General features: G+C 45.2%; 1 protein-coding gene across 1 annotated transcript in view; it reads left to right on the forward strand.

Moving 5' to 3' along the window:
- Positions 1–1,814: 1,814 nt before the first annotated feature.
- LOC138666759 (zinc finger protein 585A-like) overlaps positions 1,815–27,622 on the forward strand; it is an 80,738-nt gene continuing 54,930 nt past the window's right edge. Inside the window, exons 1-6 of the mRNA XM_069754934.1 lie at positions 1,815–2,084; positions 3,660–3,733; positions 4,876–5,029; positions 5,134–5,316; positions 20,640–20,763; positions 22,256–23,747. Of these exons, the coding sequence (XP_069611035.1) occupies positions 4,922–5,029; positions 5,134–5,316; positions 20,640–20,763; positions 22,256–23,747 (1,907 nt within the window). The 5' untranslated portion in view covers positions 1,815–2,084; positions 3,660–3,733; positions 4,876–4,921. The remainder of the gene's footprint in view (positions 2,085–3,659; positions 3,734–4,875; positions 5,030–5,133; positions 5,317–20,639; positions 20,764–22,255; positions 23,748–27,622) is intronic.

The raw sequence follows: 27,622 nt of genomic DNA on the forward strand, positions 1-27,622 counted from the left end.
ACCACACATCATTATGGATCATGGCCACTCCACTCCTATTCCATAAAGGGCCTGGGATTATTAGCTACTAACATCAGTGATGATTAACGGCTTCATATAATATCACGGTTTAAATATTATTCCCAGCTACAGCTGTACTCTCCGCAGGTGATCGGCGGACATCTCTGGACGCACAGTGGACATGGGATTTCTTGAATTCCCATCCACTATGCTGTAACATCTGGACACTGGGATGTATGCAGCGTCCGACCCGCAGCGTTTACTCATTACTTATTGTGTGTACGTACCGGAAGATGCTGCGTTTATTTTTTTGCAATGAAAAATGCACCAGATACTCATCATGTGAACTTAACTTTAAGGTTTATGAAGAGCACACTTATTACCTGCTTATACAGACATGTAGGTCCTATTCACATATTATGTATTTCTGCTGCAATTTTGACATCATGGCAAAACTTACGAAATAACTACAACATGTTAGTGAACCTTAAGGCTATAATAGATGTGTTTTGCTTTGTTTACTGCAAAACGGCCATTACATTACGTCTGAACATGCCCTTACACAAGAGCAACAGAAAGTGGACTCCGACCTCCACCCACCTTGCCTAGAGCCTGACTCCTCCTCCTGTGACTGGTCACATGGTCCTGACATCAGCAAAGGTCCTGCAGCTCACCAACAGCCCCAGCACAGGAGCCCACGAGCCCACCAGCAGCCCCAGCCCAGGAGCCCACCAGCAGCGCCAGCACAGGAGCCCACCAGCAGCCCTAGCACAGGAGCCCCAGCCCAGGAGCCCACCAGCAGCCCTAGCAGAGGAGCCCCAGCCCAGGAGCCCACCAGCAGCCCCAGCACAGGAGCCCACCAGCAGCCCTAGCAGAGGAGCCCCAGCCCAGGAGCCCACCAGCAGCCCCAGCACAGGAGCCCACCAGCAGCCCTAGCACAGGAGCCCCAGCCCAGGAGCCCACCAGCAGCCCTAGCAGAGGAGCCCCAGCCCAGGAGCCCACCAGCAGCCCCAGCACAGGAGCCCCAGCCCAGGAGCCCACCAGCAGCCCTAGCAGAGGAGCCCCAGCCCAGGAGCCCACCAGCAGCCCCAGCACAGGAGCCCACCAGCAGCCCTAGCACAGGAGCCCACCAGCAGCCCTAGCAGAGGAGCCCGAGCCCACCAGCAGCCCTAGCACAGGAGCCCCAGCCCAGGAGCCCACCAGCAGCCCCAGCACAGGAGCCCACCAGCAGCCCCAGCACAGGAGCCCACCAGCAGCCCCAGCACAGGAGCCCACCAGCAGCCCTAGCACAGGAGCCCCAGCACAGGAGCCCACCAGCATCCCCAGCACAGGAGCCCACCAGCAGCCCTAGCACAGGAGCCCCAGCCCAGGAGCCCACCAGCAGCCCCAGCACAGGAGCCCACCAGCAGCCCCAGCACAGGAGCCCACCAGCAGCCCCAGCACAGGAGCCCACCAGCAGCCCCAGCACAGGAGCCCACCAGCAGCCCTAGCACAGGAGCCCCAGCCCAGGAGCCCACCAGCAGCCCCAGCCCAGGAGCCCACCAGCAGCCCCAGCACAGGAGCCCACCAGCAGCCCTAGCACAGGAGCCCCAGCCCAGGAGCCCACCAGCAGCCCCAGCACAGGAGCCCACCAGCAGCCCCAGCACAGGAGCCCACCAGCAGCCCCAGCACAGGAGCCCACCAGCAGCCCCAGCACAGGAGCCCACCAGCAGCCCTAGCACAGGAGCCCCAGCCCAGGAGCCCACCAGCAGCCCCAGCACAGGAGCCCACCAGCAGCCCCAGCACAGGAGCCCCAGCCCAGGAGCCCACCAGCAGCCCCAGCCCAGGAGCCCACCAGCAGCCCCAGCACAGGAGCCCACCAGCAGCCCTAGCACAGGAGCCCCAGCACAGGAGCCCACCAGCAGCCCTAGCACAGGAGCCCACAGCAGCCCCAGCCCAGGAGCCCACCAGCACAGAAGCCAACCAGCAGCCCCAGCCCAGGAGCTCAGATTCTTTATTAATAATAATAATTTTTATTTATATAGCGCCAACATATTCCGCAGCACTTTACAATTAAGTGAGGATCCAGCATCTGTTGACGCTCAGTAAGTGCCTTTCTTGTTTCCTCTCCATGTGAGGTACACTTGCTGTCCCCCCCTTATATAGGGTGTGTGACGGACCCCATAAACAGAACCCTTATATACAGGTGATTTCAGAGCGGACTTATAGCCTGTAACTCTGCCGTATACTCCTGCGGCTGCAGGGCACACTGTATGGTTACTGCCTATATGTCTCGCAGCGCCATATAGAGATCCTTTCCATGTGACCACTGATGATAACAAAATGTTCTTGGGATTTTTTTTCGTTTTATACATTTGTTCTGCAGTAAATACTCCCTCTGTGACTTTCAGCTATTGCAGTCGGGGGTTTTAAAGGGGTTTTCTAGAACCTGAACATTGATTCTGATAAATAGGGGGGTGGATGTGCAGTACCCGGTCACAGCCACTATTCTGCCATCCAGCTGCTGCTGACACCGGGAGCAGCTGATCGGCAGTGGTGTCTGGTCTTGTACCTCCACTGATCAGAAATTGATGATCTGTCCTAAGAAGAGGCCATCAGTGTCAGGCTGCGGTCACACTATCAGTATTTGGTCAGTATTTTACATCAGTATTTGTAGCCAAAACCAGGAGTGGAACAATTAGGGTATGTGTCCACGATCAGGATGGCCGGTGGTATCGCCGGAGCGGCTTAGCCGCTCTGCGGTAAGCCCCGCCCCCTTTCTGGGACGCGATGATGCCGGATGTGTTCACAGCACACATCCGGCATCATCGCTCCCCACCATAGGGCCCTGTGCTATATCTTGCGGCGACGCAGCGTCGCCGCAAGATAAACGGACATGCTGCGATCTGAAAAGACGCGCAGCATGTCCGGAGTTGCAGGGCCGCCGCGTGCGTGTTACCACGCATAGTGGAGACGGGATTTCATTAAATCCCCTCCACTATGCTGTAACATCTGGACGCTGCGTGTCTGACGCTGCGTCCCTATGCAGCGTCAAACACGCAGCGTTTACTGCACGTGGACACATACCCTTAGAGGGAGAGTATAATAGAAACATATGCACCACTTCTGTATTTATCACCCACTCCTGGTTTTGGCTTACAAATACTGATGTAAAATACTGACCAAATACTGCTAGTGTGACAGCAGCCTTAGGGTTCTGGACAATCCCTTTAAAGGATTATAGAACATAAAGTGCAATCATTGTTATTGCACACTCGGCAACTTCTAAAAGTGATTCTAGTTGTCACAAGTCAAGTCTTCTTCGTTACGGGTGCCCACCTTTTGGAGTAATTGCTCTCGCTGTTCTTTCCTTCATTGGCTGCCTGCACACTTCGTTTTCAAAGAGTTTTTAGAGCAGAAACTTAAATTCTCCTCCACATCTCAAAATGCCTAAAAATCGTAGTTTTCACTCATTGGCCATGTGTGCATGAAGTCTTTTTGGAGCAGAATCTGAGCAGAAACCTCCTTAAAAAAAAACAACCTGTGTGAGTATGAACACACAGTCTTCAAAGCATCACTCCAGCATTTTTTTTTTATTGCACCGCTGGAGTGTTGCTTTAAATGTAAGTCCCATATTTCCTGTCTGATACTCACCTGTCGCCCCCTTTATTCTTTTCCAGCGTCACTCCGGTCTATCTCGGTCAAAACGTGATCTGCTGGCGCCATCCAGTGACTTGTCGGTACGAGGTTGAAGGTGAGTATAATAACAGGGGCAGGGGGCTTACATATGAAGCGCCACTCCAGCGCTGATAAGAAACAGAATGCTGTAGATAAGCCCCTGATGCTGGTGGGCTTAGCTCACCTTCGATTTTGGGGGTGACAGGTTCCGTTTAACCACTTCATGATCGCCAAACCTTAAATCCATTAATAGAAGTAACAAAAAACTGAACATGTGCACAATGTCATTTTTACATTCACGTGCATGATGTTTATGTTTTGCATCGGTTTTGCAGATCATTTTCAGGCAGCTGAAAAATATGGTGGGTGCATTTTCTCTAAATCTGTGTGCAACAAGATTCCCATTGATTTGAGTGAGAAAACGTGCATTTTAGAAAAAGCTTTATGGCAATTCTTTGGTGTGTTGTATAAGGGTATGTGCACACGCTGCGGATACACAGCGGATTGGCTGCTGCGGATTCGCAGCAGTTTTCCATGTGTTGTACAGTACCATGTAAACCTATGGAAAACAAAATCCACAGTGCACATGCTGCGGAAAATACCGCATGGAAACGCAGCGGTTTACGTTCCGCAGTATGTCAATTCTGTGTGCGGATTGTGCAGCGGTTTACACCTGCTCCAATAGAAAACTGCAGGTGTAAAACCGCAGGTGGAATCCGCACAAAAACCACGGTAATTCCGCAGTAAGTCCGCAGTGCGGTTTTCCTGCGGATTTACCAAAATCAGTGCGGAAAAATCCGCACACCTTTCCGCAGCGTGTGCACATAGCCTAAATCTTGGGAAATTCTGTTTTTTTTTATGCATGTCTTGGTAAGGTATTTACAGGGGAAGTACACCAAAAAACACTTTATTTCTACACCTCATGGTATACTTAAAAAGCATTAATGCCATGCTGAAAAAAATGCATTAAAAATACTTAGTGTCAAGTTGCTTTGATGAATTGGGGCTATGGTCTGTGCGAAAGAAGGAAGAATCAGGATTGGAGCAAAATGTGAAATCCTTAATGGTGGGGTGAAAATCTCTCAAAACAGTAACATCTACATCATAATAGTCAATGCCCCACCCCCGTGAAAGGGAGTGCTTCCATTTTACCACTATTTCTGCAGGTTCACAGCATAAAACTATGCTAATTATTTTTTTTCATTCATGTTTCTTTAGTAAAATATGTTTTCTGTTGAAGTCTTACAGTCCATATTACAAGACCATGGACCTCTACCTGACTGATCCACAAAGGCTAGACAAGGGCAAAAGTGGGATGATAAAGAGTATATTAAACCTCGCCCTGGAGATTATCTACCAGCTGACTGGAGAGGTGAGGGATTATGGGAATTATATTTCCATTAATCATACAGCAACATTATTTAAGAGCGGAAACATTCTGAGAATGTACATGGTGATATCTGTCTGTTTCCTCAGGATTACACAATAGTGAAAAAGAAATCTGGTGAATGTCTGCTTTCCAGAAATTCTTCCTGTTTGTCAGAAAGAACCCAGGGGCCTATGACAGATCTTCCACCTCACTCATTGATCCCTGGGAGATACAATGAGCAGAAGATTCTGGATCTAACAAACAAGATCATTGAGCTGCTGACTGAAGAGGTGAGTGCTAGTGAGATGAGTTGCTGCAAATCCATTCTCAGGACCTGGTCCAACGCCCGTTTCAGTAAGCTGTGGCTGCTGGACGGGAGCCCTGAGAACCGCCTCCTACCTGACTGTATCCGCGGATCTTCTTATAATTAGCCAGCAACGTCACATGTGCGACATGCTACAGTGAGGTTGTTGCACCAGGCCAGACTCCCCTAGAAGAAGGCACAGTTGTCGAAACGCGCGTCAGGGAAGTGTCACGTCACCACACCACAGCAGAGTTTACAACTTGTCTTAGTTACTGTTTTTATTTTTGTCTACTCTTCAATCAGTCAATTGTGATTGTGTATTCATAATGTACTTTCTCCTTCGCCACATTGGAGGACTCAGGACCGTGGGTGTATGCGGCTGACACTAAGTAAATACAAAAAAGGGTTAGCTCCTCTGCAGTATACACTGCCCACTAGCTCCGGATAGCACCAGTTTATGCTTAGTGTCCATAGGAGGCACACTGGGGTCTCCTATTCAGACCATACTTTTTTATTTTATTTTTATTATTTTTTAAACCTTTTTGTGCAAGAGGAAGACTGGGGCGACGGACCCTTTCAAGGGGCCAATCTCTCCCAAATTACAATAGGTGAGCACGGCAAGTGTCACCTCCCAGTATGCTCTCCTGCGACATGGGATGCCAGGCCTGAGATATTTTAGGGGCGACGGTTCCCTTCAGGGCGCCGATCTCCCTGCACCAGCAACAGACGGGAACACGGAGTGTCACCTCCATGTACCCCCTTCTGAGCCAGCCACCTGCCCTATGAAATCCTAGGGGAGCGAACCCTTAGGATACACAGAGGCCCACTCCCCATGGCGTCCGTGCTGCTCCCACTGCACCACCACTGATGGAACAGCGGTGCTGCAGGGAGCTGGACGGTCCCTCTCCTCCTCCCTCTCAAAGGGATGGTGGATTGAGGGTTCCTGCACCGTCCCTATTGCAGCCCTGACCTGCGAGAAGAGTAGCAGCTCTGCCCATCCCTCCCTCCAGAAGAAGATCCAGAACCCTCATATCATCCGGCGATGAGTTTTTCCATTCGGGAGGGGGCTCCTGTGCACGTTGCAGGCTCGGCGGTCATTTCCGGCCAGGCACCGCAAATTTATTCCCCGGCTTCGACCCTTGCTGGGCCGCAAGCCAGTAATCCCGCGCCCCCTTCCGCGCGTCACTCCAGCAGTCCCGCCCACCTGATTGGCGCTTCTTGCACGCTACAAGAAACGCCTCTCCTGTTCTCGGCAGCCATATTTTGCCACCCAGCAGGCTCAGCACGGCAAGCTCCCTCTACCCTTGAGGTCCGGCGCTGCACGCTTGGGGACAGAACTCTCGGGGGACAGGTCCAGGGTAAGTGCTCTGCCACACTTCCCTCATATTTTTTCCTCAAGTGTTCAGCTGTTTTTCAGCTGCATAATTAGCTTCCTTTTGAGTAAAAAGAAAGTGGAGACCACTTAAACCAAGAACCAAAACCAATCACCAAACCAAAGGATGCACCAGGAAGACCAGATTGTGTGTGTGTGTGTACTCAGGACGGCGCGGTGCCCTAAGATAATATCCACTAATATCCACTATTTTTCCCTGAAATCTGTTATAGTTCAGCACTTAGCACTTTGTCTCTATCACCACTGTGCAGGGTCTGGAAATAACCCTGATGGTTAAAACAATTGTGTTCTTTGAATTTATTTGCACTTCAGCACTTTTTTGCATATATTGCACATCAATTTTGGAGTTTTTATTATTTTTTATTATTGTTTCCACATTGTGTCACTCAATTTTTCAGGGAACTAATATACCCCGATTGTTGGTAATACTTACCTTGCACGGATATATAAATATTTATTATTGTGCGGTTGGGTATCCGTATATTTAGTTTTATATGCCGTCCCATGCTGCACACTTTTTTGTATGATTGTTTTGTATTTTTATCTTATATTTTTTAACGGTAGTTTTTTATATATTGTATCGCTGCTTGATAATTAAATAATAAAAGAATATATCTTGATCCAGTCTGGTCTTCCTGGTACATCCTTTGGTTTGGTGATTGGTTTTGGTTCTTGGTTTAAGTGGTCTCCACTTTCTTTTTACTCAAAAGACACCCGGGTGAGCTAATATCACTATATTTATGATTGTGATAATCATTTATATATAGCCTTTATTTTACTTTTGGTTGTTCTTTTGTAATTTTCTCTAATATAATTAGCTTCCTTCAGTATTTTGGGGGTTAACAGGGATACAGCATGCCTCTACCTAAAACCTTTAACCCCTTTCTGCCATTGGACGTACTATTCCGTCCATGTGGGGTGGGCCTTAATTCCCACGGACGGAATAGCACGTCCAGCGCGGCCGGGTGTCAGCTGCCTCTCGCAGCTGACATCCGGCACTATGTGCCAGGAGCGGTCACGGACTGCCCCCGGCACATTAACCCCCGGCACACCGCGATCAAACATGATCGCGGTGTGCCGGCGGTACAGGGAAGCATCGCGCAGGGAGGGGGCTCCCTGCGTGCTTCCCTGAGACCCCCGCAGCAACGCGATGTGATCGCGTTGCTGCGAGGGTCTCTTACCTCCCATCCCTGCAGCAGGCCGGATCCAAAATGGCCGCGGCGTCCAGGTCCTGCAGGGAGGGAGGTGGCTTACCAGGTGCCTGCTCAGAGCAGGCGCTTGGTAAGCCTGCAGTACTATAAGTCAGATCGCTGATCTGACAGAATGCTGTGCAAACTGTCAGATCAGCGATCTGTGATGTCCCCCCCTGGGACAAAGTAAAAAAAAAAAAAATTTCCACATGTGTAAAAAAAAAAAAAAAATAACAAAAAATTCCTAAATAATAAAAAAAAAATAATAAAATATATATATATTTTCCCATAAATACATTTCTTTATCTAAATAAAAAAACAAACAAAAGTACACATCTAGTATCGCCGCGTCCGTAACGACCCAACCTATAAAACTGTCCCACTAGTTAACCCCTTCAGTAAACACCGTAAGAAAAAAAAAAACAAGGCATAAAACAACGCTTTATCATACCGCCGAACAAAAAGTGGAATAACACGCGATCAAAAAGACAGATATAAATAACAATGGTACCGCTGAAAACGTCATCTTGTCCCGCAAAAAACGAGCTGCCATACAGCATCATCAGCAAAAAAATAAAAAAGTTATAGTCCTCAGAATAAAGCGATGCAAAAATAATTCTTTTTCCAGGACGTCCCTCCTGACAGCACCCTGGAGGACGTCCTTCCTCCCTTGCTGGGACAGGAAACACACGAGAGTTCAAAAGGTCCGGTCCCACCCCCAAACCTCAGTGTTCTTCCTGTCCCTGCAAGGGACGCACGAGAGGCTGCGCAGCTTACCGGAGCTCAGGGGGATCGTGCGGCTTGCCAATATCCTTCCCCCCCCCTGTCAAGAGGCTCAGGGCAGAAACCCTCCAGGGAGGGGTCCCTCTGCTCCAAAGACCAGGAGTGGACGAGGCTCCTGGTGGCAGCCGCTCCTCCCGGTGGGAGGCTCTCGGCTGCGGACGCGGTTCCTGGAGGTCTGCGGCACAGCATGGTGCTCGGCTCGGCGTCTTCGGGCGGAAGTTCCCAGGGGCTGCGTCACTTCCGGTTTCGCGGCATCCGTTACCGTCACTTCCGGTAACGCTGATGTACAGGGGAGGTGTGCGTTCCAGCGTGGATCATACTGCGGCTGAAGCGCTTCTGTCTGGAGCTCTGAGCTGCGGGGACCTGTTACCTTCGGAAGCATGGAAGGAAGCATGCCAGCCGAGGAGGGGGTAAGTGCACATAGCGCAAACTTCCCCATCTGCACACACAGACAGATTCGCCCCTTACCTATTCCCTATCTTATATCGTTTAAGGATAAGGGAACCCCCGCTGTCCCGCCTGGTGCAGTTAAGAAGTCTGGCAAGGCCTCTGGAAAATCCAGTAGATGCCCCATATGTAGCATAAGGTTTTCCCATGCGTGTCCGGAAGCTTTATGTGCAGACTGCACATCCAAGGTTATGAGAGATGAGCAGCCCTCACTACTATCTGAAATGAGGTCCCTAATACGAGAGGAAGTTCAGTCCTCTCTGTCTAGTATGATGGAAAAATCCAGCCCCATTCCCTGCCGCAAGAGAGCCAGAAGGGAACGGGACTTAAAAGAACTGGAGTTTACCTCTGAAGACAAGTCTGACTCTGAAGACTTTGTCTCAGAAGAGGAAGGGGAGCTTCCTTCAGGGAGCCAGGACCACCAGAGGAAATACCTCTTCCAGGCGGAGGATACGAATGATCTGGTGCAGGCGGTGCGGTGCACAATGCAAATAGAAGAAACTTCTAAGCCACAATCCAGGCAGGACCTGATGTTTGGGGGACTTATGTCACGTTGGCAGACAGTCTTCCCAGTTAGTGAGCATATTAAAGCCATGGTACTCGAGGAGTGGAAGGAGGCAGAACGTCGGCTGGTATTGTCCAAGGACTTTAAGGTTCGACTGCCGTTCGAGCCGGAGGATGTAAAGCTATGGGACGAGATACCCAAAGTTGATGTTCCTGTGGCAAAGGTTGCCAAAAAGACAACTATACCATTCGAGGACTCATCAAACTTACGCGATCCCTTGGATCGGAAAGCCGACATACTGTTAAAGAGGGCCTGGGAAGCCTTTGCGGCTCTAATTAAGACCAACATTGCAGCTACCTCGGTAGCCCGGTCTATGTACCTTTTGGTTGGATCAACTGGAAGAGCATCTCTCTAATAATATCCGAGATCCTAAATTCTCTCCCTATTATGAGATCTGCCACGGCTTTTCTGTCCGACATGACGGCTGAATCAGTCAGATTTTCGGCTAGAAATAGTTCATTATCTAACGCGGCTAGAAGGGCGGTCTGGTTAAGATCATGGTCTGGGGATAATGCTTCTAACACCAAATTATGCTCAATTCCCTTTTCAAGTGCAAGGGTATTCGGTCCGTCCCTAGATACTATCCTAGAGTCAGCCTCTGACAAGAAAAAAAGGTTTCCGGAGGACAACCCTAAGAGGTCTCAGTCCTTTCGGAGAGGATTTCCCTTCAGGAGACAGTCCGATTTCAGAGGTGGTAGATCCAACAGGGGATTTAACAGGGGTTCCCGTACCCAGGGTAATAGGAACAAAAGGTTTTTCTTCAGCCCCTCCTCTAAATCTAAGACTCAATGATGCCACCCTTATAGGGGGAAGGCTTCATCATTTTTCAAACAATTGGACCCAAATCACCCAAAATCAGTGGGTTCTTCGGACTGTGTCAGAAGGCTACAGTATCGAGCTCTACTCCCCTCCACCAGACAGATACATCGTACCTACGGTGGTTTCACGGGACTCTCCCATGATGATAGACTTAATGGGGATCCTTTCCTCAGAAGTCATAATTCCAGTACCGCCACTAGAAGTAGGCCAGGGTCACTACTCTTCCCTATTTTCAATAACAAAACCATCTGGCGACTCCCGCACAATAGTAAACCTGAAGCCCCTGAACGCTTGGGTCAGGTACAAGAGGTTTCGTATGGAGTCCATTCGTTCGGCAACCCTCCTCATAGATCAGAACGACGTGATGTGCACTCTCAACCTGAAGAGTGCCTATTATCAGGTTCCCATCCACCCTCTTTCTCAGAGGCTTCTGAGGTTTGCAGTAGTTCTGCCATCTGGGACCTGTCACTACCAGTTTCAGAGCCTTCCGTTCGGACTTGCATCAGCACCTCGGATTTTTACAAAGCTGGTGTCGGAGATTGTTGCTTTCCTAAGGTACCAGGGAATCAGAATAGTTCCCTATCTCGACGACTTCCTCCTGGTGGCAAGAACTCCGGAGATTCTGGTAGATTACAGGAACCGAACTATATCTGTGATGGAACAATTAGGTTGGGCCATAAACTGGCAGAAATCCGACCTAACTCCGGAACACAAGAAAATCTTCCTGGGAGTGTGTTTGGACTCAGTAAACAGAATATCGCTTCTGCCCGAATCCAAGCTGGAGGCAATACGGATCCAAGTCAGACTCTTACTAGAACACAGAGTCTCAATAAGGATGGCCATGAGAGTGCTAGGCCTAATGACGGCTTGCATACCATGTGTAAGATGGGCACAGTTCCATTCAAGACCTCTGCAGAGGTTACTTTCCAAGAGGGACCGTTGTCAGTCTTCTCTGGACAGTTTTTTAAGGCTATCGGATCCCGTACGAAGGTCTCTCCTCTGGTGGACAAACCCAGAGAAGCTAAGGATCGGGGTGCTATGGTCTACCGATCCCTATGTGGTAATTACAACAGACGCCTGGGGCTGGGGTGCTCATTTAAAAGGCAGGATCCTACAAGGGAGATGGCCTCCAGACGTCGTTCACAGCTCCTCCAACTTCAAAGAGTTGTATGCTGTTTGGGAAGCCTTGAGAAGGAACCATCACATTCTGGAGAATCGCCATGTCAGAATACTGTCCGACAATGTGACTACGGTTTCCTTTCTGAAGCATCAGGGAGGCCCAAGACACTATCTGCTTCAGGAACTGGCAGGAAGAATATTTCGCTGGGCAGAAAGATCGGTCCTTTCCATCTCTGCGGTTCACCTAGAAGGCTCCCAGAATGTCATAGTAGACTTCTTGAGCAGGAGAAGAGTGTTGGCAACAGAGTGGGAACTCAACCAGGATATTTTCCGGGATTTATGTCTTCGCTGGGGAACTCCCAGTATAGACCTATATGCAAACAGGAGAAATTCTAAGGTCTCAAGATTCTTCTCGCTGAACCCTCGGGATCTTCCGGAAGGGATAGATGGTCTGAGCCAGGGATGGACAGAACCTCTCTCATATGCATTCCCTCCTCTGGCACTAATTCCGGCTGTTCTCAGGAAGATCAAGGAGGACCAAGCTCGAGTTATTCTGGTTGTTCCATACTGGCCGAAAAGAAGTTGGTTCTCTCGTCTAGTAGACCTGGCAATCGAGAACCCAGTAGAGCTTCCTCTTAGGGCAGATGTAATCCACCAGGGTCCTGTGTATCACCCGAACCCAGAGAAGCTCCATCTCTCGACCTGGATCCTGAAGGGATGATCTTGAAGGCCAGAGGGCTGTCAAACCAAGTAATTGCCACGATCAAGGCCAGTAGGAAGCCTGTCACGTCGGCAATTTATCTGAAGATCTGGAGACGATTCTGTCTGGAAGGTGGCAGGTCCGAGATTGCGGCAGGCACTCCCGACTTACCTAGAATTCTAGATTTCCTGCAGGCTGGGTTTGACAAAGGTCTCAAAACAAGCACCTTGAAAGTGCAAATCTTCGCACTTAGCTCCTTTTTTGACTATCCCCTAGCATCTCACCCATGGATAGTTAGATTTGTCAGAGCCACCCAAAGGTTGCGCCCCACCATTAGGCAATTGTCGCCTTCTTGGGACCTTAATTTGGTCCTCAGATTTCTCTGTAAAGATATTTACGCTGATAATATGCCCAATTCAGTCCTAACACGAAAGACAGCGTTCTTAGTAGCTATTACCACAGCTAAGAGAGTGTGGGAAATTCAGGCTCTGTGCACTAGGGATCCGTACCTCCAGATTAGAGATGAAAGCTTAATCCTCAAACTTGATCCCTCGTTTATTCCAAAAGTAGGAACGCTTAAAAATAGGAATGAGGAAATCGTGTTACCATCCTTTTGCAGTAATCCTACTAATGCTAAAGAGAGAGCTCTGCATTCTCTCGATGTCAGACAGGCCGTCCTCGACTACCTGTCAGCCACCAACTCATGGCGTATTGATCCAAATTTATTTATTTTGTTTGGTGGGAGGAATAAAGGTAAAAAGGCCTTAGAGGCCTCTATCGCTCGTTGGATCACTTCGGTGATCTCTGAGGCCTACCAGTCAGAAGGGATTCCTCCTCCGGGAGGTCTCCATGCACACTCTACTCGAGGGATAGCTACGTCTTGGGCGGAGAGGGCAGGCGCCTCTCTAGAGCAGATCTGTAAGGCTGCAACATGGGCCAGTGCTAATACCTTTTGTAAACATTATAAACTTGATGTTTTGTCTGGTAAACATACTGCATTTGGGAGAAAGGTTCTCCAAGTGGTAATCCCACCCTGAGGAGGTGCTTTGGTACTCTCCAGGGTGCTGTCAGGAGGGACTTCCTGGAAAATTGGTATTAAGCTTACCGTTAATGATGTTTCCAGGAGTCCATCCTGACAGCACGGGTAGTTCCCTCCCTGATAATATTTATATGCATGATATAATATAACTCTAGCATATTTGTAATACGTTCCTAGCATATGATGTAATATGTTCCTGATATTTGATATGATATGTTCTATTGACCATTAAAGTGTCTTTTCTGCATTTCCTTGAGGCGGTTCTTGTTACAACACTGAGGTTTGGGGGTGCGACCGGACCTTTTGAACTCTTGTGTGTTTCCTGTCCCAGCAAGGGAGGAAGGACGTCCTCCAGGGTGCTGTCAGGATGGACTCCTGGAAATATCATTAACGGTAAGCTTAATACCTATTTTTCTATAAAATAGCTTTTATCTTATAAAAGCGCCAAAACATAAAAAAAATATAAATGAGGTATCGCTGTAAACATACTGACCCGAAGAATAAAAATGCTTTATCAATTTTACCAAACGCGGAATGGTATAAACGCCTCCCCCAAAAGAAATTCATGAATAGCTGGTTTTTGGTCATTCTGCCTCGCAAAAATCGGAATAAAAAGCGATCAAAAAATGTCACGTGCCGAAAATGTTACCAATAAAAACGTCAACTTGTCCCGCAAAAATCAAGACCCCACATGACTCTGTGGACTCAAATATGGAAAAATTCTAGCTCTCAAAATGTGGTAACGCAAAAAATATTTTTTGCAATAAAAAGCGTCTTTCAGTGTGTGACGGCTGCCAATCGTAGAAATCCGCTAAAAAACCCGCTATAAAAGTAAATCAAACCCCCCTTCATCACCCCCTTAGTTAGGGAAAAATTAAAAAAATGTATTTATTTCCATTTTCCCGCTGGGGCTAGGGTTAGGGCTAAGGCTACAGTTAGGGATTGGGGCTAAAGTTAGGGTTATTGTTTGGATTACATTTATGGTTGGGAATAGGGTTGGGGTTAGAGGTGTGGTTAGGGTTACCGTTGGGATTAGGGTTAGGGGTGTGTTTGGATTAGGGTTTCAGCTATAATTGGGGGGTTTCCACTGTTTAGGCACATCAGGGGCTCTCCAAACGCAACATGGCGTCCGATCTCAATGCCAGCCAATTCTGCGTTGAAAAAGTAAAACAGTGCTCCTTCCCTTCCGAGCTCTCCCGTGTGCCCAAATAGGGGTTTACCCCAACATATGGGGTATCAGCGTACTCAGGACAAATTGGACAACAACTCTTGGGGTCCAATTTCTCCTGTTACCCTTGGGAAAATACAAAATTGGGGGCTAAAATATAATTTTTGTGGGAAAAAAAAAGATTTTTTATTTTCACGGCTCTGCGTTATACACTGTAATGAAACACTTTGGGGGCTCAAAGTTCTCACAACACATCTAGATAAGTTCCTTGGGGGGGTCTAGTTTCCAATATGGGGTCACTTGTGGGGGGTTTCTACTGTTTAGGTACATTAGGGGCTCTGCAAACGCAATGTGACGCCTGCACACCATTCCATCTAAGTCTGCATTCCAAATGGCGCTCCTTCCCTTCCGAGCTCTCCCATGCGCCCAAATGGTGGTCCCCCCCACATATGGGGTATCAGCGTACTCAGGACAAATTGGACAACAACTTTTGGGGTCCAATTTCTCCTGTTACCCTCGGGAAAATACAAAACTGGGGTCTAAAAAATAATTTTTGTGGGAAAAAATTTTTGTTTTATTTTTACGACTCTGCATTATAAACTTCTGTGAAGCCCTTGGTGGGTCAAAGTGCTCACCACACATCTAGATAAGTTCCTTAGGGGGTCTACTTTCCAAAATGGTGTCACTTGTGGGGGGTTTGAATGTTTAGGCACATCAGTGGCTCTCCAAACGCAACATGGCGTCTGTTAGGGGTCGAGTTCCTGCCTCTGCACAGGGGGAATCTCGGGCCATCTCCGCTGCGGTCTCCCATTCTTCTCCGGCCGCAGTGGAACCTGCTCAGCGGAGACGTCTATCCCAGCGTCTCGCTCAGTCTCACTCTGTGCTAAGAGTTACTGCTGCATTTCCTGCTTCTGCCATTGAAGTCAGTGCTGGGCAGCGGCGAGCAGACGCTTCTGGGACTAAGTCCTGCTTTTCACGTTCTGAGCGTGCCCAGAGTAAGATCTCTCAGTGGAGATCGAGGGTCACATGATCAGATACTGCAGCTAGGTCATTGGTCCTTCTTGGAAGGTCCTTGTAGGTGCTAGGACTAAGTCCTGCTTTGCACTCTGAGCATGCCTAGGGCAAGATCTCTCAGTGGAGATCTGGGGTCACATGCTCAGGTACTGCAGCAACTCCATTGCTCCTTCTCTGAAGGTCTTAAACGTGCTGCAACTATTTAAGGCTCGCATGGCCGCAAGGCCATGCGCTAGTATTGTCTTTTGTAAACGTGTGTGATGTGAGTGAAAGTCGTTCTTTAAAATCCCCTCCCTATTGTATGACTGCTCGCGGAAGGTGGATGATTGCTATCTAGCGCCCGACTTAGCCATCAGCACGTTACACACATTACAGCGTCTAATTGCTGTGACCGCCAGTGCGGCGCCGTGCGCTTTCTCTGCGCTTTCCTGACCCAAGCCTGGGTGGTTAGTGGCGTCCGCCAGTACGGCACCGCACGCACTCTTGTGCCTCTTAAATAATATTATTCTGTCTCTCTGACACCCCAGTAGCGGTGTCGAGCGCATGAGGTCTTTATGAACTCAAATCCTGAGTCTTGGGATTGAGTTCTGAGACTCCTTGCTTGCGCTCTTGGTGCGGTACCGCGGCCCTGTGACGCAACAGGGTTCGCTTCCTTCACACAGGGTGAAGTTAACCCATGTGTGTATTCATATTGTACCGCGATATCGTCCGTCTCTACTAGCAGCAGGGTTTTCACCTGCACGGTGGACTTCGGACTGCGAACACACCTAATACCATTACATCTTAAACTGGGTGCGTTCCGCAAGTCCTAACAGCGTCCAATCTCAATTCCTGTCAATTTTGCCTTGAAAAGTCAAACGGCACTCCTTCCCTTTCGAGCTCTCCCATGCACCCAAACAGTGGTTTACCCCCACATATGGGGTATCAGTGTACTCAGGACAAATTGTACAACAACTTTTGGGATCCAATTTCTTCTCTTACCCTTGGGAAAATAAAAAATTGGGGGCGAAAAGATAATTTTTGTGAAAAAATATGATTTTTTATTTTTACGGTTCTGCATTATAAACTTCTGTGAAGCACTTGGTGGGTCAAAGTGCTCACCACACCTCTAGATAAGTTCCTTAGGGGGTCTACTTTCCAAAATGGTGTCACTTGTGGGGGGTTTCAATGTTTAGGCACATCAGTGGCTCTCCAAACGTAACATGGCGTCCCATCTCAATTCCAGTCAATTTTGCATTGAAAAGTCAAATGGCGCTCCTTCGCTTCCAAGCTCTGTCATGCGCCCAAACAGTGGTTTACCCCCACATATGGGGTATCGGTGTACTCAGGACAAATTGTACAACAACTTTTGGGGTCGAGTATCTCCTGTTACCCTTGGTAAAATAAAACAAATTGGAGCTGAAGTAATTTTTTTGTGAAAAAAAAGTTAAATGTTCCTTTTTTTTTTTAAAACATTCCAAAAATTCCTGTGAAACACCTGAAGGGTTAATAAACTTCTTGAATGTGGTTTTGAGCACCTTGAGGGGTGCAGTTTAGAATGGTGTCATACTTGGGTATTTTCTATCATGTAGACCTCCTCAAAATGACTTCAAATGAGATGTGGTCCCTAAAAAAAAAAAAAAAAAAAAAGGAAATTGCTGGTCACCTTTTAACCCTTATAACTCCCTAACAAAAAAACATTTTGGTTCCAAAATTGTGCTGATGTAAAGTAGACATGTGGGAAATGTTACTTATTAGTATTTTGTGTGACATATCTCAGTGATTTAATTGCATAAAAATTCAAAGTTGGAAGATTGCGAAATTTTCAAAATTTTCGCCAAATTTTCGTTTTTTTCACAAATGCAGGTAATATCAAATAAATGTTACCACTATCATGAAGTACAATATGTCACGAGAAAAGAATGTCAGAATCACTGGGATCCGTTGAAGCGTTCCAGAGTTATAACCTCATAAAGGGACAGTGGTCAGAATTGTAAAAATTGGCCTGGTCATTAACGTGCAAACCACCCTTGGGGGTAAAGGGGTTAAAAAGACCACTAAAACACATACAGTGTTTTTCGCTTCATGCACCTCCTGTCAGGCTGCGTTACCAAGGGGGCATACTGCTCCACTCTGTCAGGCTAACGATCCCAAATGCGCTCAGGAGCCCTCCACCGCGACCGAACCCACGGAGACCAGTCCCCCTGAGTGGGCCTTGTCACTTTCGCAATCTATGGCTTTTTTGACTAAGGTCATCGAGTCCCTCCTGTCCCTATCTCTCCTTTCATGGAAGGTTGCCTTCCTTGTAGCGATTACTTTGATCAGAAGAGTCTTTGAGTTATCTGCTTTTTCCTGTCAAGCTCCCTTTCTGGTTTTTCACCGTGACAAGGTGGTCCTCAGACTGTCTCCATCCTTTGTTCCTAAGGTTGTGTCTTCTTTTCACCTTAACGAGGATCTTGTGTTGTTTTCTCCTTTTATCCTGCTCCAGTTCACCAAGTGGAAAAGGCTCTTCATTCCTTAGATCTTGGGAGGGCTCTTAGGAAGTACGCATCTAGAATGGCACCTTTTTGTCAGACGGATGCCCTGTTCGTGCTCCCGGCAGGATACCGGAGGGGATTGGCCGCTTCTAAGTCAACAATAACCAGATGGATTTGGTCGACTATTCAAGAGGCAGAGGCAAGCCGATTCCAGCGGGGATCAAGGCACACTCCACTCAGTCGATAGGCACTTTGTGGGCCATTCGGCATCAAGCATCTGCGGAGCAGGTTTGCAAAGTGGCGACCTGGTCTATCCTGCACACTTTCTCAAAACATTATGATGTCCATACTAAGGCATCTGAACATATACACGAGGAGACGTATATAGAACAAAATAGAAAGTTTTATTAAGGAAAAAAGACAATACACAAAATAGTTAAAAATAGCCACTAGTGTCTGGAAAAAGTCAAACTAGATCTAAGTGGCACCACTTTGGGTATGGGGCAAAAAATATATATATTATAATGACAAGTAGCTGGCATGTAATAGCAATGTTATATTGGGTAGCAACCCATATATCAAAATACTGTCTGAAACAATAAATAGTCCCTAACAAAAATCTACCATAGCTGCATCCATAAGTGGGGCAGTGGCACCACTATCTGGGAATTGGTAAGGCATTTATTTGGCTCTACTACGTAGTTTATTTCTACTCTTGTTGGCAGCATATGACGGTCTTGATATTATTGGTCTCTACATACTGTGACCCTTCCGATTTATGGATGCAGCTATGGTAGATTTTTGTTAGGAACTATTTATTGTTTCAGACTGTATTTTGATATATGGGTTGCTACCCTGTATAACATTGTTATTACATGCCAGCTACTTGTCAATATATATATATATATATTTTGCCCCATACCCAAAGTGGTGCCACTTAGATCTAGTTTGACTTTTTCCAGACACTAGTGGCTATTTTTAACTATTTTGTGTATTGTCTTTTTTCTTTAATAAAACTTTCTATTTTGTTCTATATATACGTCTACGTATATGTTCTTATGGTTTACGACGTTGAACTACCAAATTTGTCCAATTTTTTGAACGCTCCCAATTTTGTTTATTTTCTTTGAAATAGACTATTGATATTTTTTCTGTGTTCAGTGAGGTTGCTCGTTGTGTTAATACTAAGGCATCTGCAGACGCGAACCTAGGTAGACGTATCTTGCTGGCAGCGGTAGCGCTTCCTTAGATAGGTGCCGGGAGTTTACTCTGTTATGTTGTTACTTCCCACCCAGGGACTGCTTTGTGTCCCCCAATGTGGCAAAGGAGAAATAGGGATTTTTGTGTACTCACCGTAAAATCCTTTTCTCCGAGCCACTCATCGGCGGCACAGCACCCACCTTTTGGCCTGTTGCCTATGATGAGCGTTATAGTTTTGACATGTTGTACCTACGGTTAATTTTTGTTAATCTCCTGCTGCTTGGGTCACTGAACTGGTTCCATCCGGAGCCAGTGGGCGGTGTATACTGCAGAGGAGGAGCTATCCCTTTTTGTATTTACTTAGTGTCAGCCTCCTAGTGGCAACAGCATACACCCATGGTCCTGTGTCCCCCAATGAGTGGTTTGGAGAAAGGGATTTTACGGTGAGTACACAAAAATCCCCCCTTTTTTTTTTTTTATCAATCTGCCACTTTGTACTTAGACTATTCGCAATATGACATACCAGTTTGCAGATTCTACATTATATTTCCACAGTTATGATTTATATTTCTGTTATAAACTTAACATTCTCTTCTGCTGTTGTGTAGTGCCATGAATTGATAGACTCACTTTATTGTTCATGTTTTTATCCTTAATGAAAATATCAAGAGTTTACTAACTTGTTCCCTGTTAACAATTCTTTTTGTATTCTTTGATTTTAAAAAAAAAAAAAGAGCCGCAGAAGCTCGGAGGTAGGAGGGAGTTTTTACGAGAACATTATCAGCTCACCTTCTCAATGTATACCACAGCAAGGAAACTCGCAGTGCCGCAGTTAGGAAATCTTTTGTAGAAAATAGAAAACTGTCCAGCGTGTTAAATAAAATTCAGAAGTCTTTATTGAAGTATTAAAAAGTCACACTAGTGTACATGGGCAGAAAAAATGTGCAAATCTAGCATACACGTTTCAGAATTTAATCCTTATTCATTGCATACTATTTTAACACTGATTATCTTTTTATGTCATAGCCTGTTAAAATAGTATGCAATGAATAAGGATTAAATGCTGAAACCTGTATGCTAGATTTGCACGTTTTTTCTGCCCATGTACACTGGTGCGACTTTTTAATTCTTCAATAAAGACTTCTGAATTTTATTCAACACGCTGGATAGTTTTCTATTTTCTACAAAATGAGTTTTCAGGACTCGCATCCGACAGCTCCAGATTATCGATCTGGCTGATGGACCGGGTCATGTGGATCGTTTAGCACCATCTCTACTGCTGGGACATTATACAGTAACACGAGGGATGATTTGTCTGGATGATGACTGTATCATTGTGTGAAATCTAAATATTTTTCTATCTACTGGCTAACACGGTACCAAGATATATTTCTTTCCTGTATCATTGTGTGTCAGGTTCCTATAAGGTGTCAGGATGCCACTGTCCATTTCTCCATGGAGGAGTGGGAGTATATAGAAGGACACACGGATCTGTACAAGGACGTCATGATGGAGACTAAACCGCCGTGTGTATTAGTGGGTAAGTAGAGAAGAGAACAGTTTTGAGGATTACCTATATTCGCCCTTCATCTGATCATCAAATATAAATATGGTATTCATTGTAGGTGTAAATCTGTAAAACAGAACAAGCATAACTCCATATGACGTTATTATTTGGTACAACTTATCATAAACTATTTTGGTTAGGCGTGATGCGTAAAATTCTGAAACCTCTTCATCTGACACACCACATTTTCACAGATAATGGATTAGCCTTAAACACCTGTACAGTGAATACCTGAACCACACTACCTTTTCTACTATGTGCTGATCTACCTCAGCTTAAAGATGAAAAATCAGCCTCCCACATTTTGTTTGCATTCAAGTTCCTGACACCGTTTGCTGAGCCAATGCCAGGAGACAAAAGTCAGCCCTAGACCACCACATATGGTAGTTGTGAACACATGGGCCACCAGTTACACAGATGAACCAAATTGTTGGTGCCCTTCTGTTGAAGTAAGGAAAACCCACAGTGGTCACTGAAATAGCTTGAAATTGACAAAAGTAATTTTCAATTTAACTTTTACTGAATATAATCTAATGAAAATCAGACATTGCTTTTGAATTGTGGTTCAACAGAAAAATGTAAAAAAAATATAGTGAAAATGGCCTGGACAAGTGGCTAAAAAGTTATTCCTTTATTACATACTGAACGGAGGATACAGACAGAAAAAAGAGCGACTACCATTTCACTCTGCCAAGCGCTACATTCGGGTTCTGTTATCCACTCCACCCAACCTCCCTTCATAAATGTAATTCGCAAGCAATGCAATTTGCAGGAGTAGCACCGGGTGACCACTCCTACCATCTCATCTGGGGAAGATAGACCTAATTTATTCCGAAAATGATTTGTGTTAGTATGCTCCTTAACATGGAGCTGATTTTGTTATGGAAATTGTGTGTTATTATGTAATTGTTTGTTATAATATGCTTCCACCACCCACCTTGCAAAACAGGATATAAAGGAGGTTGGGTGGAGCTGCTAACAGAACCTGGATGAAGCGCTTGCCAGCGTGAAACGGCCATCACTTTTTTCTGTCTGTCTGTATCCTCCATCGGTATATAATAAAGGAATAACATTTTAGCCACAGGATGAGTGCCTCACTTTTTCTCTTCCTATTTTTGATGGACATTTCCAGTGAGGGTCAGTACAACCCATACCCATCAATATCAGCAGGTTCAGCCGACATTAGTCTAATGGCCTTACATAGTCTAATCATCTGGTGAACTTGTTTGTCAGTTATTGGCCACATATTTATAGAGGTTGATGAACAAGAGCGATTTTATGACTACTTGTTCTCCAATTTTTAGTCAATGTAAATGGACTTTTTTTTCTAGTTATAGTATACGTCCTGTTTGTTCTTGTTCTAGTTATGCATTGTACGCGGTTAAGGAAACTTTCCAGATATATCTTGATTTTACCTACTTTGTATTTCAAGCAACAGAAATAAATAAAATCCTTTTATCTCCAGCAGATGGTTGTGAAAGAGATGTTAAAAATATCACACAAGAGTCTCCAAGAGGAAAAACCGTTGCACAAATTCTTAATCCACAACACAGTAGCAGAGATCTGTCATCACCTAATTTTAACCAAGAGCAACCTTTTTCTCATACATCGGATCTAATTACGGAACACGGTGGACAAGAATTATTTCTAAGATCAGAGCTGGAGAAAAAATTTACACAGGAAGCACATTTTCTTATTCAGAGGACATTGACGGACATTGCACTTCTTCAGTCTTCTGAAGGCATGAAATATTTAAAGCAAAAAGCTAATTGTAATAATCATCTAGGGATTTATAAACCTGTAAAGAAGTTTTCATGTGCCCTGTGTCTCAAACGTTTTAACCGGAAATCATATCTTGTTCCTCATCAGAGACTTCGCAAAGGAATGGTGCCATTTTCTTGTCCACAATGTCGAAAATACTTTGCTACAAAGTCAAATCTTGTTAAGCATCCAAATATTCACACAGAAGAGAAGCAGTTGACTTGTTCCAAATGTGGGAAATGTTTCATCGAGAAATCAGTTCTTACTAAACATCAGAAATGTCACAAACAAAAGATGCTGTTTTTATGTAGCAAGTGTGGAAAAGGTTTTCCCAACCAATCACAACTAATTCATCATCGGAAAATTCACACTGAAGAGAAGACCTTTTCATATTCTAAAATTGGACAAACTTTTACCAAGAAGCACGATCTTGTTGGACATCGTAGAACTCGGTCAAAATGTGAGGAATGTATGAGAACAAAATCAAAACTAGTTCAACATCAAGACCTTCACTTGGGAGAGAAGCGATTTTCATGTCCAGACTGTGAAATATGTTTCTCCAAGAAGCTGGATCTAGTTAAACATAAGAAAAGCCACACCGGTTGTAAGCCATTTTCATGTTTAGAATGTGGGGAAAGTTTTACAAAGGACGCAAAACTTATTTCCCACCAGAGAAGTCACGAAGGAGAAAATCAGTTTTCATGTTCAGAATGTGGGAAATGTTACAGCCTCAAGTCAGATCTTGTTGATCATCAGAAAAGTCACTTTGAAGAGAAAGTATTTTCATGTGTGGTATGTGAGAAAAGTTTTACCCAAAAAGAATACCTTCTAGATCACATGAAAATTCACCTAGAGCACAAGTTGTTTAAATGTAATGAATGTGAAAAATGTTTTTCCCAAAAAGGAGGCCTGATTGCACATCAGAGAATTCACACTGGAGAGAAACCATATTCGTGTCCGGAATGTGACAAAAAATTTGCCCAGAAAGCAGGCCTTCTCGCACATGAGAGAACTCACACTGGCGAGAAACCATATTCATGTTTGACATGTGGGAAAGGTTTTGCCCAGAAAGCTGGCCTTATTGCACATAAAAGAACTCACACTGGCGAGAAACCATTTTCATGTGCAGTATGTGGTAAAACGTTTGCCCAAAAATCGGGCCTTGTTGCACATCGAAAAAATCACCAACAGGAATAGCCAATTTTCATCTTCAGAAGATAAATGCGTTACTTAGAATTCAGGTGTAATGTGCCGGTAGGATAAGGCCACACATTGCAGTTTTTGTATAAACAAACATGGTTTTAGCAGTGTGTTTGTTATTTTTTTTTTTTTTGTAGTTTTTTTACAGCATAACCCAAATTTATGAGAGCAATTTAATTGCGCTGTTTAACTGATATTAAACTGCATGCAATTTTGCAATGCACCAAAACTACACTTCATGGCTTTATCCTTAGAGAATAAGGGCTTGTACACACGTTGCAGATTTGGTACGTTTTTGCCATGCAGATTTTCTAGAAAAACCTGAAGCAATCCTGATGCCAGCAAAGTAAATGAGAAACCTGGAGGATGATGTACTCGTTGCTTATTTGGGGCAAAAAATATTTTGCAGCGTGTCCGTTCTCTGTATGTTTCAGCCTTATGTTTTTCACCATTGACTTCAGTCAAATAAGTCAAAAGTGCATTGCAAAATTCTACATTTTTGCAGCTGCATTTTTCTTACCAGGAGATGCAGAAATGGTGGATACATTTTACTCAATGTGTGCACATATCCTGAAAACTGCTGTTAATGGAAATTTACCACCATGTTTTTGCCACCTGATCTGGAAGCAGCGTAATGTAGAGAAAGACATTGATTGCAGTGATGTATCACTTACTGGGCTGCCTAGTGTAGTTTTCATAAAATTACTATTTTATTAGGAGGAGATTATTAGAGGTCTAGTAAACCTGCTGCCAAATAGTCCTCCATATTCATGAGCTTTGTATAACCCTACTACCACCACCAATAGGGATCTTTTTGTGTACACTGTACATAGGCAGAAAACTGCCTATCAGTAGCCGGGGTGGGGTAATACAGAGCTCAGCATTTTGATAACTAGTAGATCTACAGTAGACAAAAGAGCGATTTTATCAATATTACAGCTAGCATCTCAGTAAGTGACACAACCTTGGAATCTTGGATTTTCCTTCCCCCCCCCCACCGGTACATCCCGAGTCTCGGTGTCCATCCGTCTTCCCCCATGAGTGCCGCCATCTTCCAAAATGGCGGGCGCATGCGCAGTGCGCCCACCGAATCGGCCGGCAGATTCATTCATTCCTTGTACATTTTGATCACTGTGATAGACCCTCACAGTGATCAAAATAAAAAATATAGTAAATAACTCCCCTTTTATCACCCCCAAAGGTAGGGAAAATAATGAAATAAAGAAAATATTTTTTATTTTTCCACTAGGGTTAGGGCTGGAATTAGGGTTAGTGTTAGAACTAGGGTTAGGGGTGTGGGGTTAGAGTTAGGCTTGTGGTTACGGTTATGGTTGGGATTAGGGTTAGGGGTGTGTTGGGGTTAGTGTTGGAGTTAGAATTGAGGGGTTTCCACTGCTTAGGCACATCAGGGGCTCTCCAAACGCGACATGGCGCCACTATTGATTCCAGCCAATCTTGCTTTCAAAAAGTCAAACGGTGCTCCCTCTCTTCCGAGCCCCCACGTGCACCCAAACAGTGGTTTACCCCCACATATGGGGTATCAGCGTACTCAGGAAAAATTGCACAACAACTCCTGTTACCCTTGGTAAAATAAAAATTTGGGGGCTAAAAAAATATTTTTGTGGAAGAAAAAAGATTTTTTATTATCACGGCTCTGCCTTATAAACTTCTGTGAAGCACTTGGGGGTTCAAAATACTCACCACACATCTAGATAAGCTCCTTGGGGGGTCTACTTTCCAAAATGGGATCACTTGTGGGGGATTTCTAATGTTTAGGCACATCAGGGGCTCTCCAAACGTAACATAATGCCCGCAGACCATTCCATCAAAGTCTGCATTCCAAAACGTCACTACTTCCCTTCCGAACCCTGCCATGCGCCCAAACAGTAGTTCCCCGCACATATGAGGTATCAGCGTACTCAGGACAAACTGGACAACAACTTTTTGGGTCCAATTTCTCCTGTTACCCTTGTGAAAAAAAAATTGCAGACTGAAAAAAATCATTTTTGAGGAAATTTTTTTTTATTTTCACGGCTCTGCGTTTTAAACTTCTGTGAACCACTTGGGGGTTCAAAGTACTTACCACACATCTAGATACGTTGCCTGGGGGGGGTCTAGTTTCCACACAAGGGCTCTCCATACGCGACATGGTGTACGCTAACAATTGGAGCTAATTTTCCAAATGGCGCTCCTTCCCTTCCGAGCCCTGCCGTGCACCCAGACAGTGGTTTATGACCACATATGAGGTATCGGTGTACTCAGGAGAAATTGCCCAACAAATTTTAGGATCCATTTTATCCTGTTACCCATGTGAAAATGAAAAAATTGAGGCTAAAAGAAAATTTTTGTGAACAAAAAAGTACTTTTTCATTTTTATGGATCAATTTGTGAAGCACCTGGGGGTTCAAAGTGCTCACTATGCATCTAGATAATTTTATTGGGGGGTCTAGTTTCCAAAATGGGGTCACTTGTGGGGGAGCTCCAAAGTTTAGTCACACGGGGGTCTCCAAACGCACACATGGTGTCCGCTAACGATTGGAGCTAATTTTCTATTCAAAAAGTCAAACGGCGCTCCTTTCCTTGCGAGCCCTGCCGTGCGCCCAAACAGTGGTTTTCCCCCACATATGGGGTTACAGCGTCCTCAGGACAAATTGGACAACAAATTTTGAGGTCCATTTTCTCCTTTTACCCTTGGGAAAATAAAAAAAATTGTTGCTAAAAGATCATTTTTGTGACTAAAGTTAAATGTTCATTTTTTCCCTTCCATGTTGCTTCTGCTGCTGTGAAACACCTGAAGGGTTAATAAACTTCTTGAATGTGGTTTTGATTAGCTTGACGGGTGCAGTTTTTAGAATCGTGTCACTTTTGGGTATTTTCTCTCATATTGACCCCCCCAAAGTCACTTCAAATGTAATTTGGTCCCTAAAAAAATGGTTTTGTCATTTTTTTATTTTTTTGTAAAAATGAGAAATCGCTGGTCAGCTTTGTGCTGATGTAAAGTAGACATGTGGAAAATGTTATTTATTAACTATTTTGTGTCACGTAACTCGTTTATCAGAATAAAAATGCAAAATTTGAAAATTGCTAAATTATCAAAATTTTCGCCACATTTCCAATTTTTTAAAAACGCAAAAATTATCGTCCTAAATTTACCACTAACATGAAGCCCAATATGTCACTAAAAAAAGTCTCTTAATTGCTAGGATCCGTTGAAGCGTTCCTAAGCTATTACCTCATAAAGGGACAATGGTCAGAATTGCAAAACATGGCAAGGTCATTAAGGGGTTAATATGGGCATACAGGCTATAGAATGGTGAAAAAAGTCCTACCTGTATATCTCATATCAGATGGCTTCTTGCTGAGAAATCATCTTTTATCTCTTTAAAAAACAACAACCAATCGACACATTGGCGCTCCCGGGGTGAATGGAATACTGATTATATTCTGGGCACTCAATACATCAAGTCCCTATATACAGTGATTAATCAACAGGTTGTTAGGCAGCAGGCCATTTCTTATGCATGCTAGACATATATGATGACTCAGGTTCAGTTCATCACAGAAAGTATACAATTTTTCCTTACAATTACTTTAAAGAAGTTGTCCACTACAATAATATTTATTTTCATAAATCTTGCTATTATGTGCCACTGAAAACATCCACTGTGTTTATTTTAGCAACTAGCTATTGAACCCGTTCTACGCCCGGGTGGCGAGCATTTATATTGGTATATGGTCTCCATCCTGGTATGTGCTGCTCCATCCTGCGTCCCCATCCTGTCATGTGCTGCTCCATCCTGCGTCCCCATCCTGTCATGTGCTGCTCCATCCTGCGCCCCCATTCTGTCATGTGCTGCTCCATCCTGCATCC

This window comes from Ranitomeya imitator, chromosome 2, assembly GCF_032444005.1.
Source record: "Ranitomeya imitator isolate aRanImi1 chromosome 2, aRanImi1.pri, whole genome shotgun sequence".
Classification (NCBI taxonomy): Eukaryota; Metazoa; Chordata; class Amphibia; order Anura; family Dendrobatidae; genus Ranitomeya; species Ranitomeya imitator.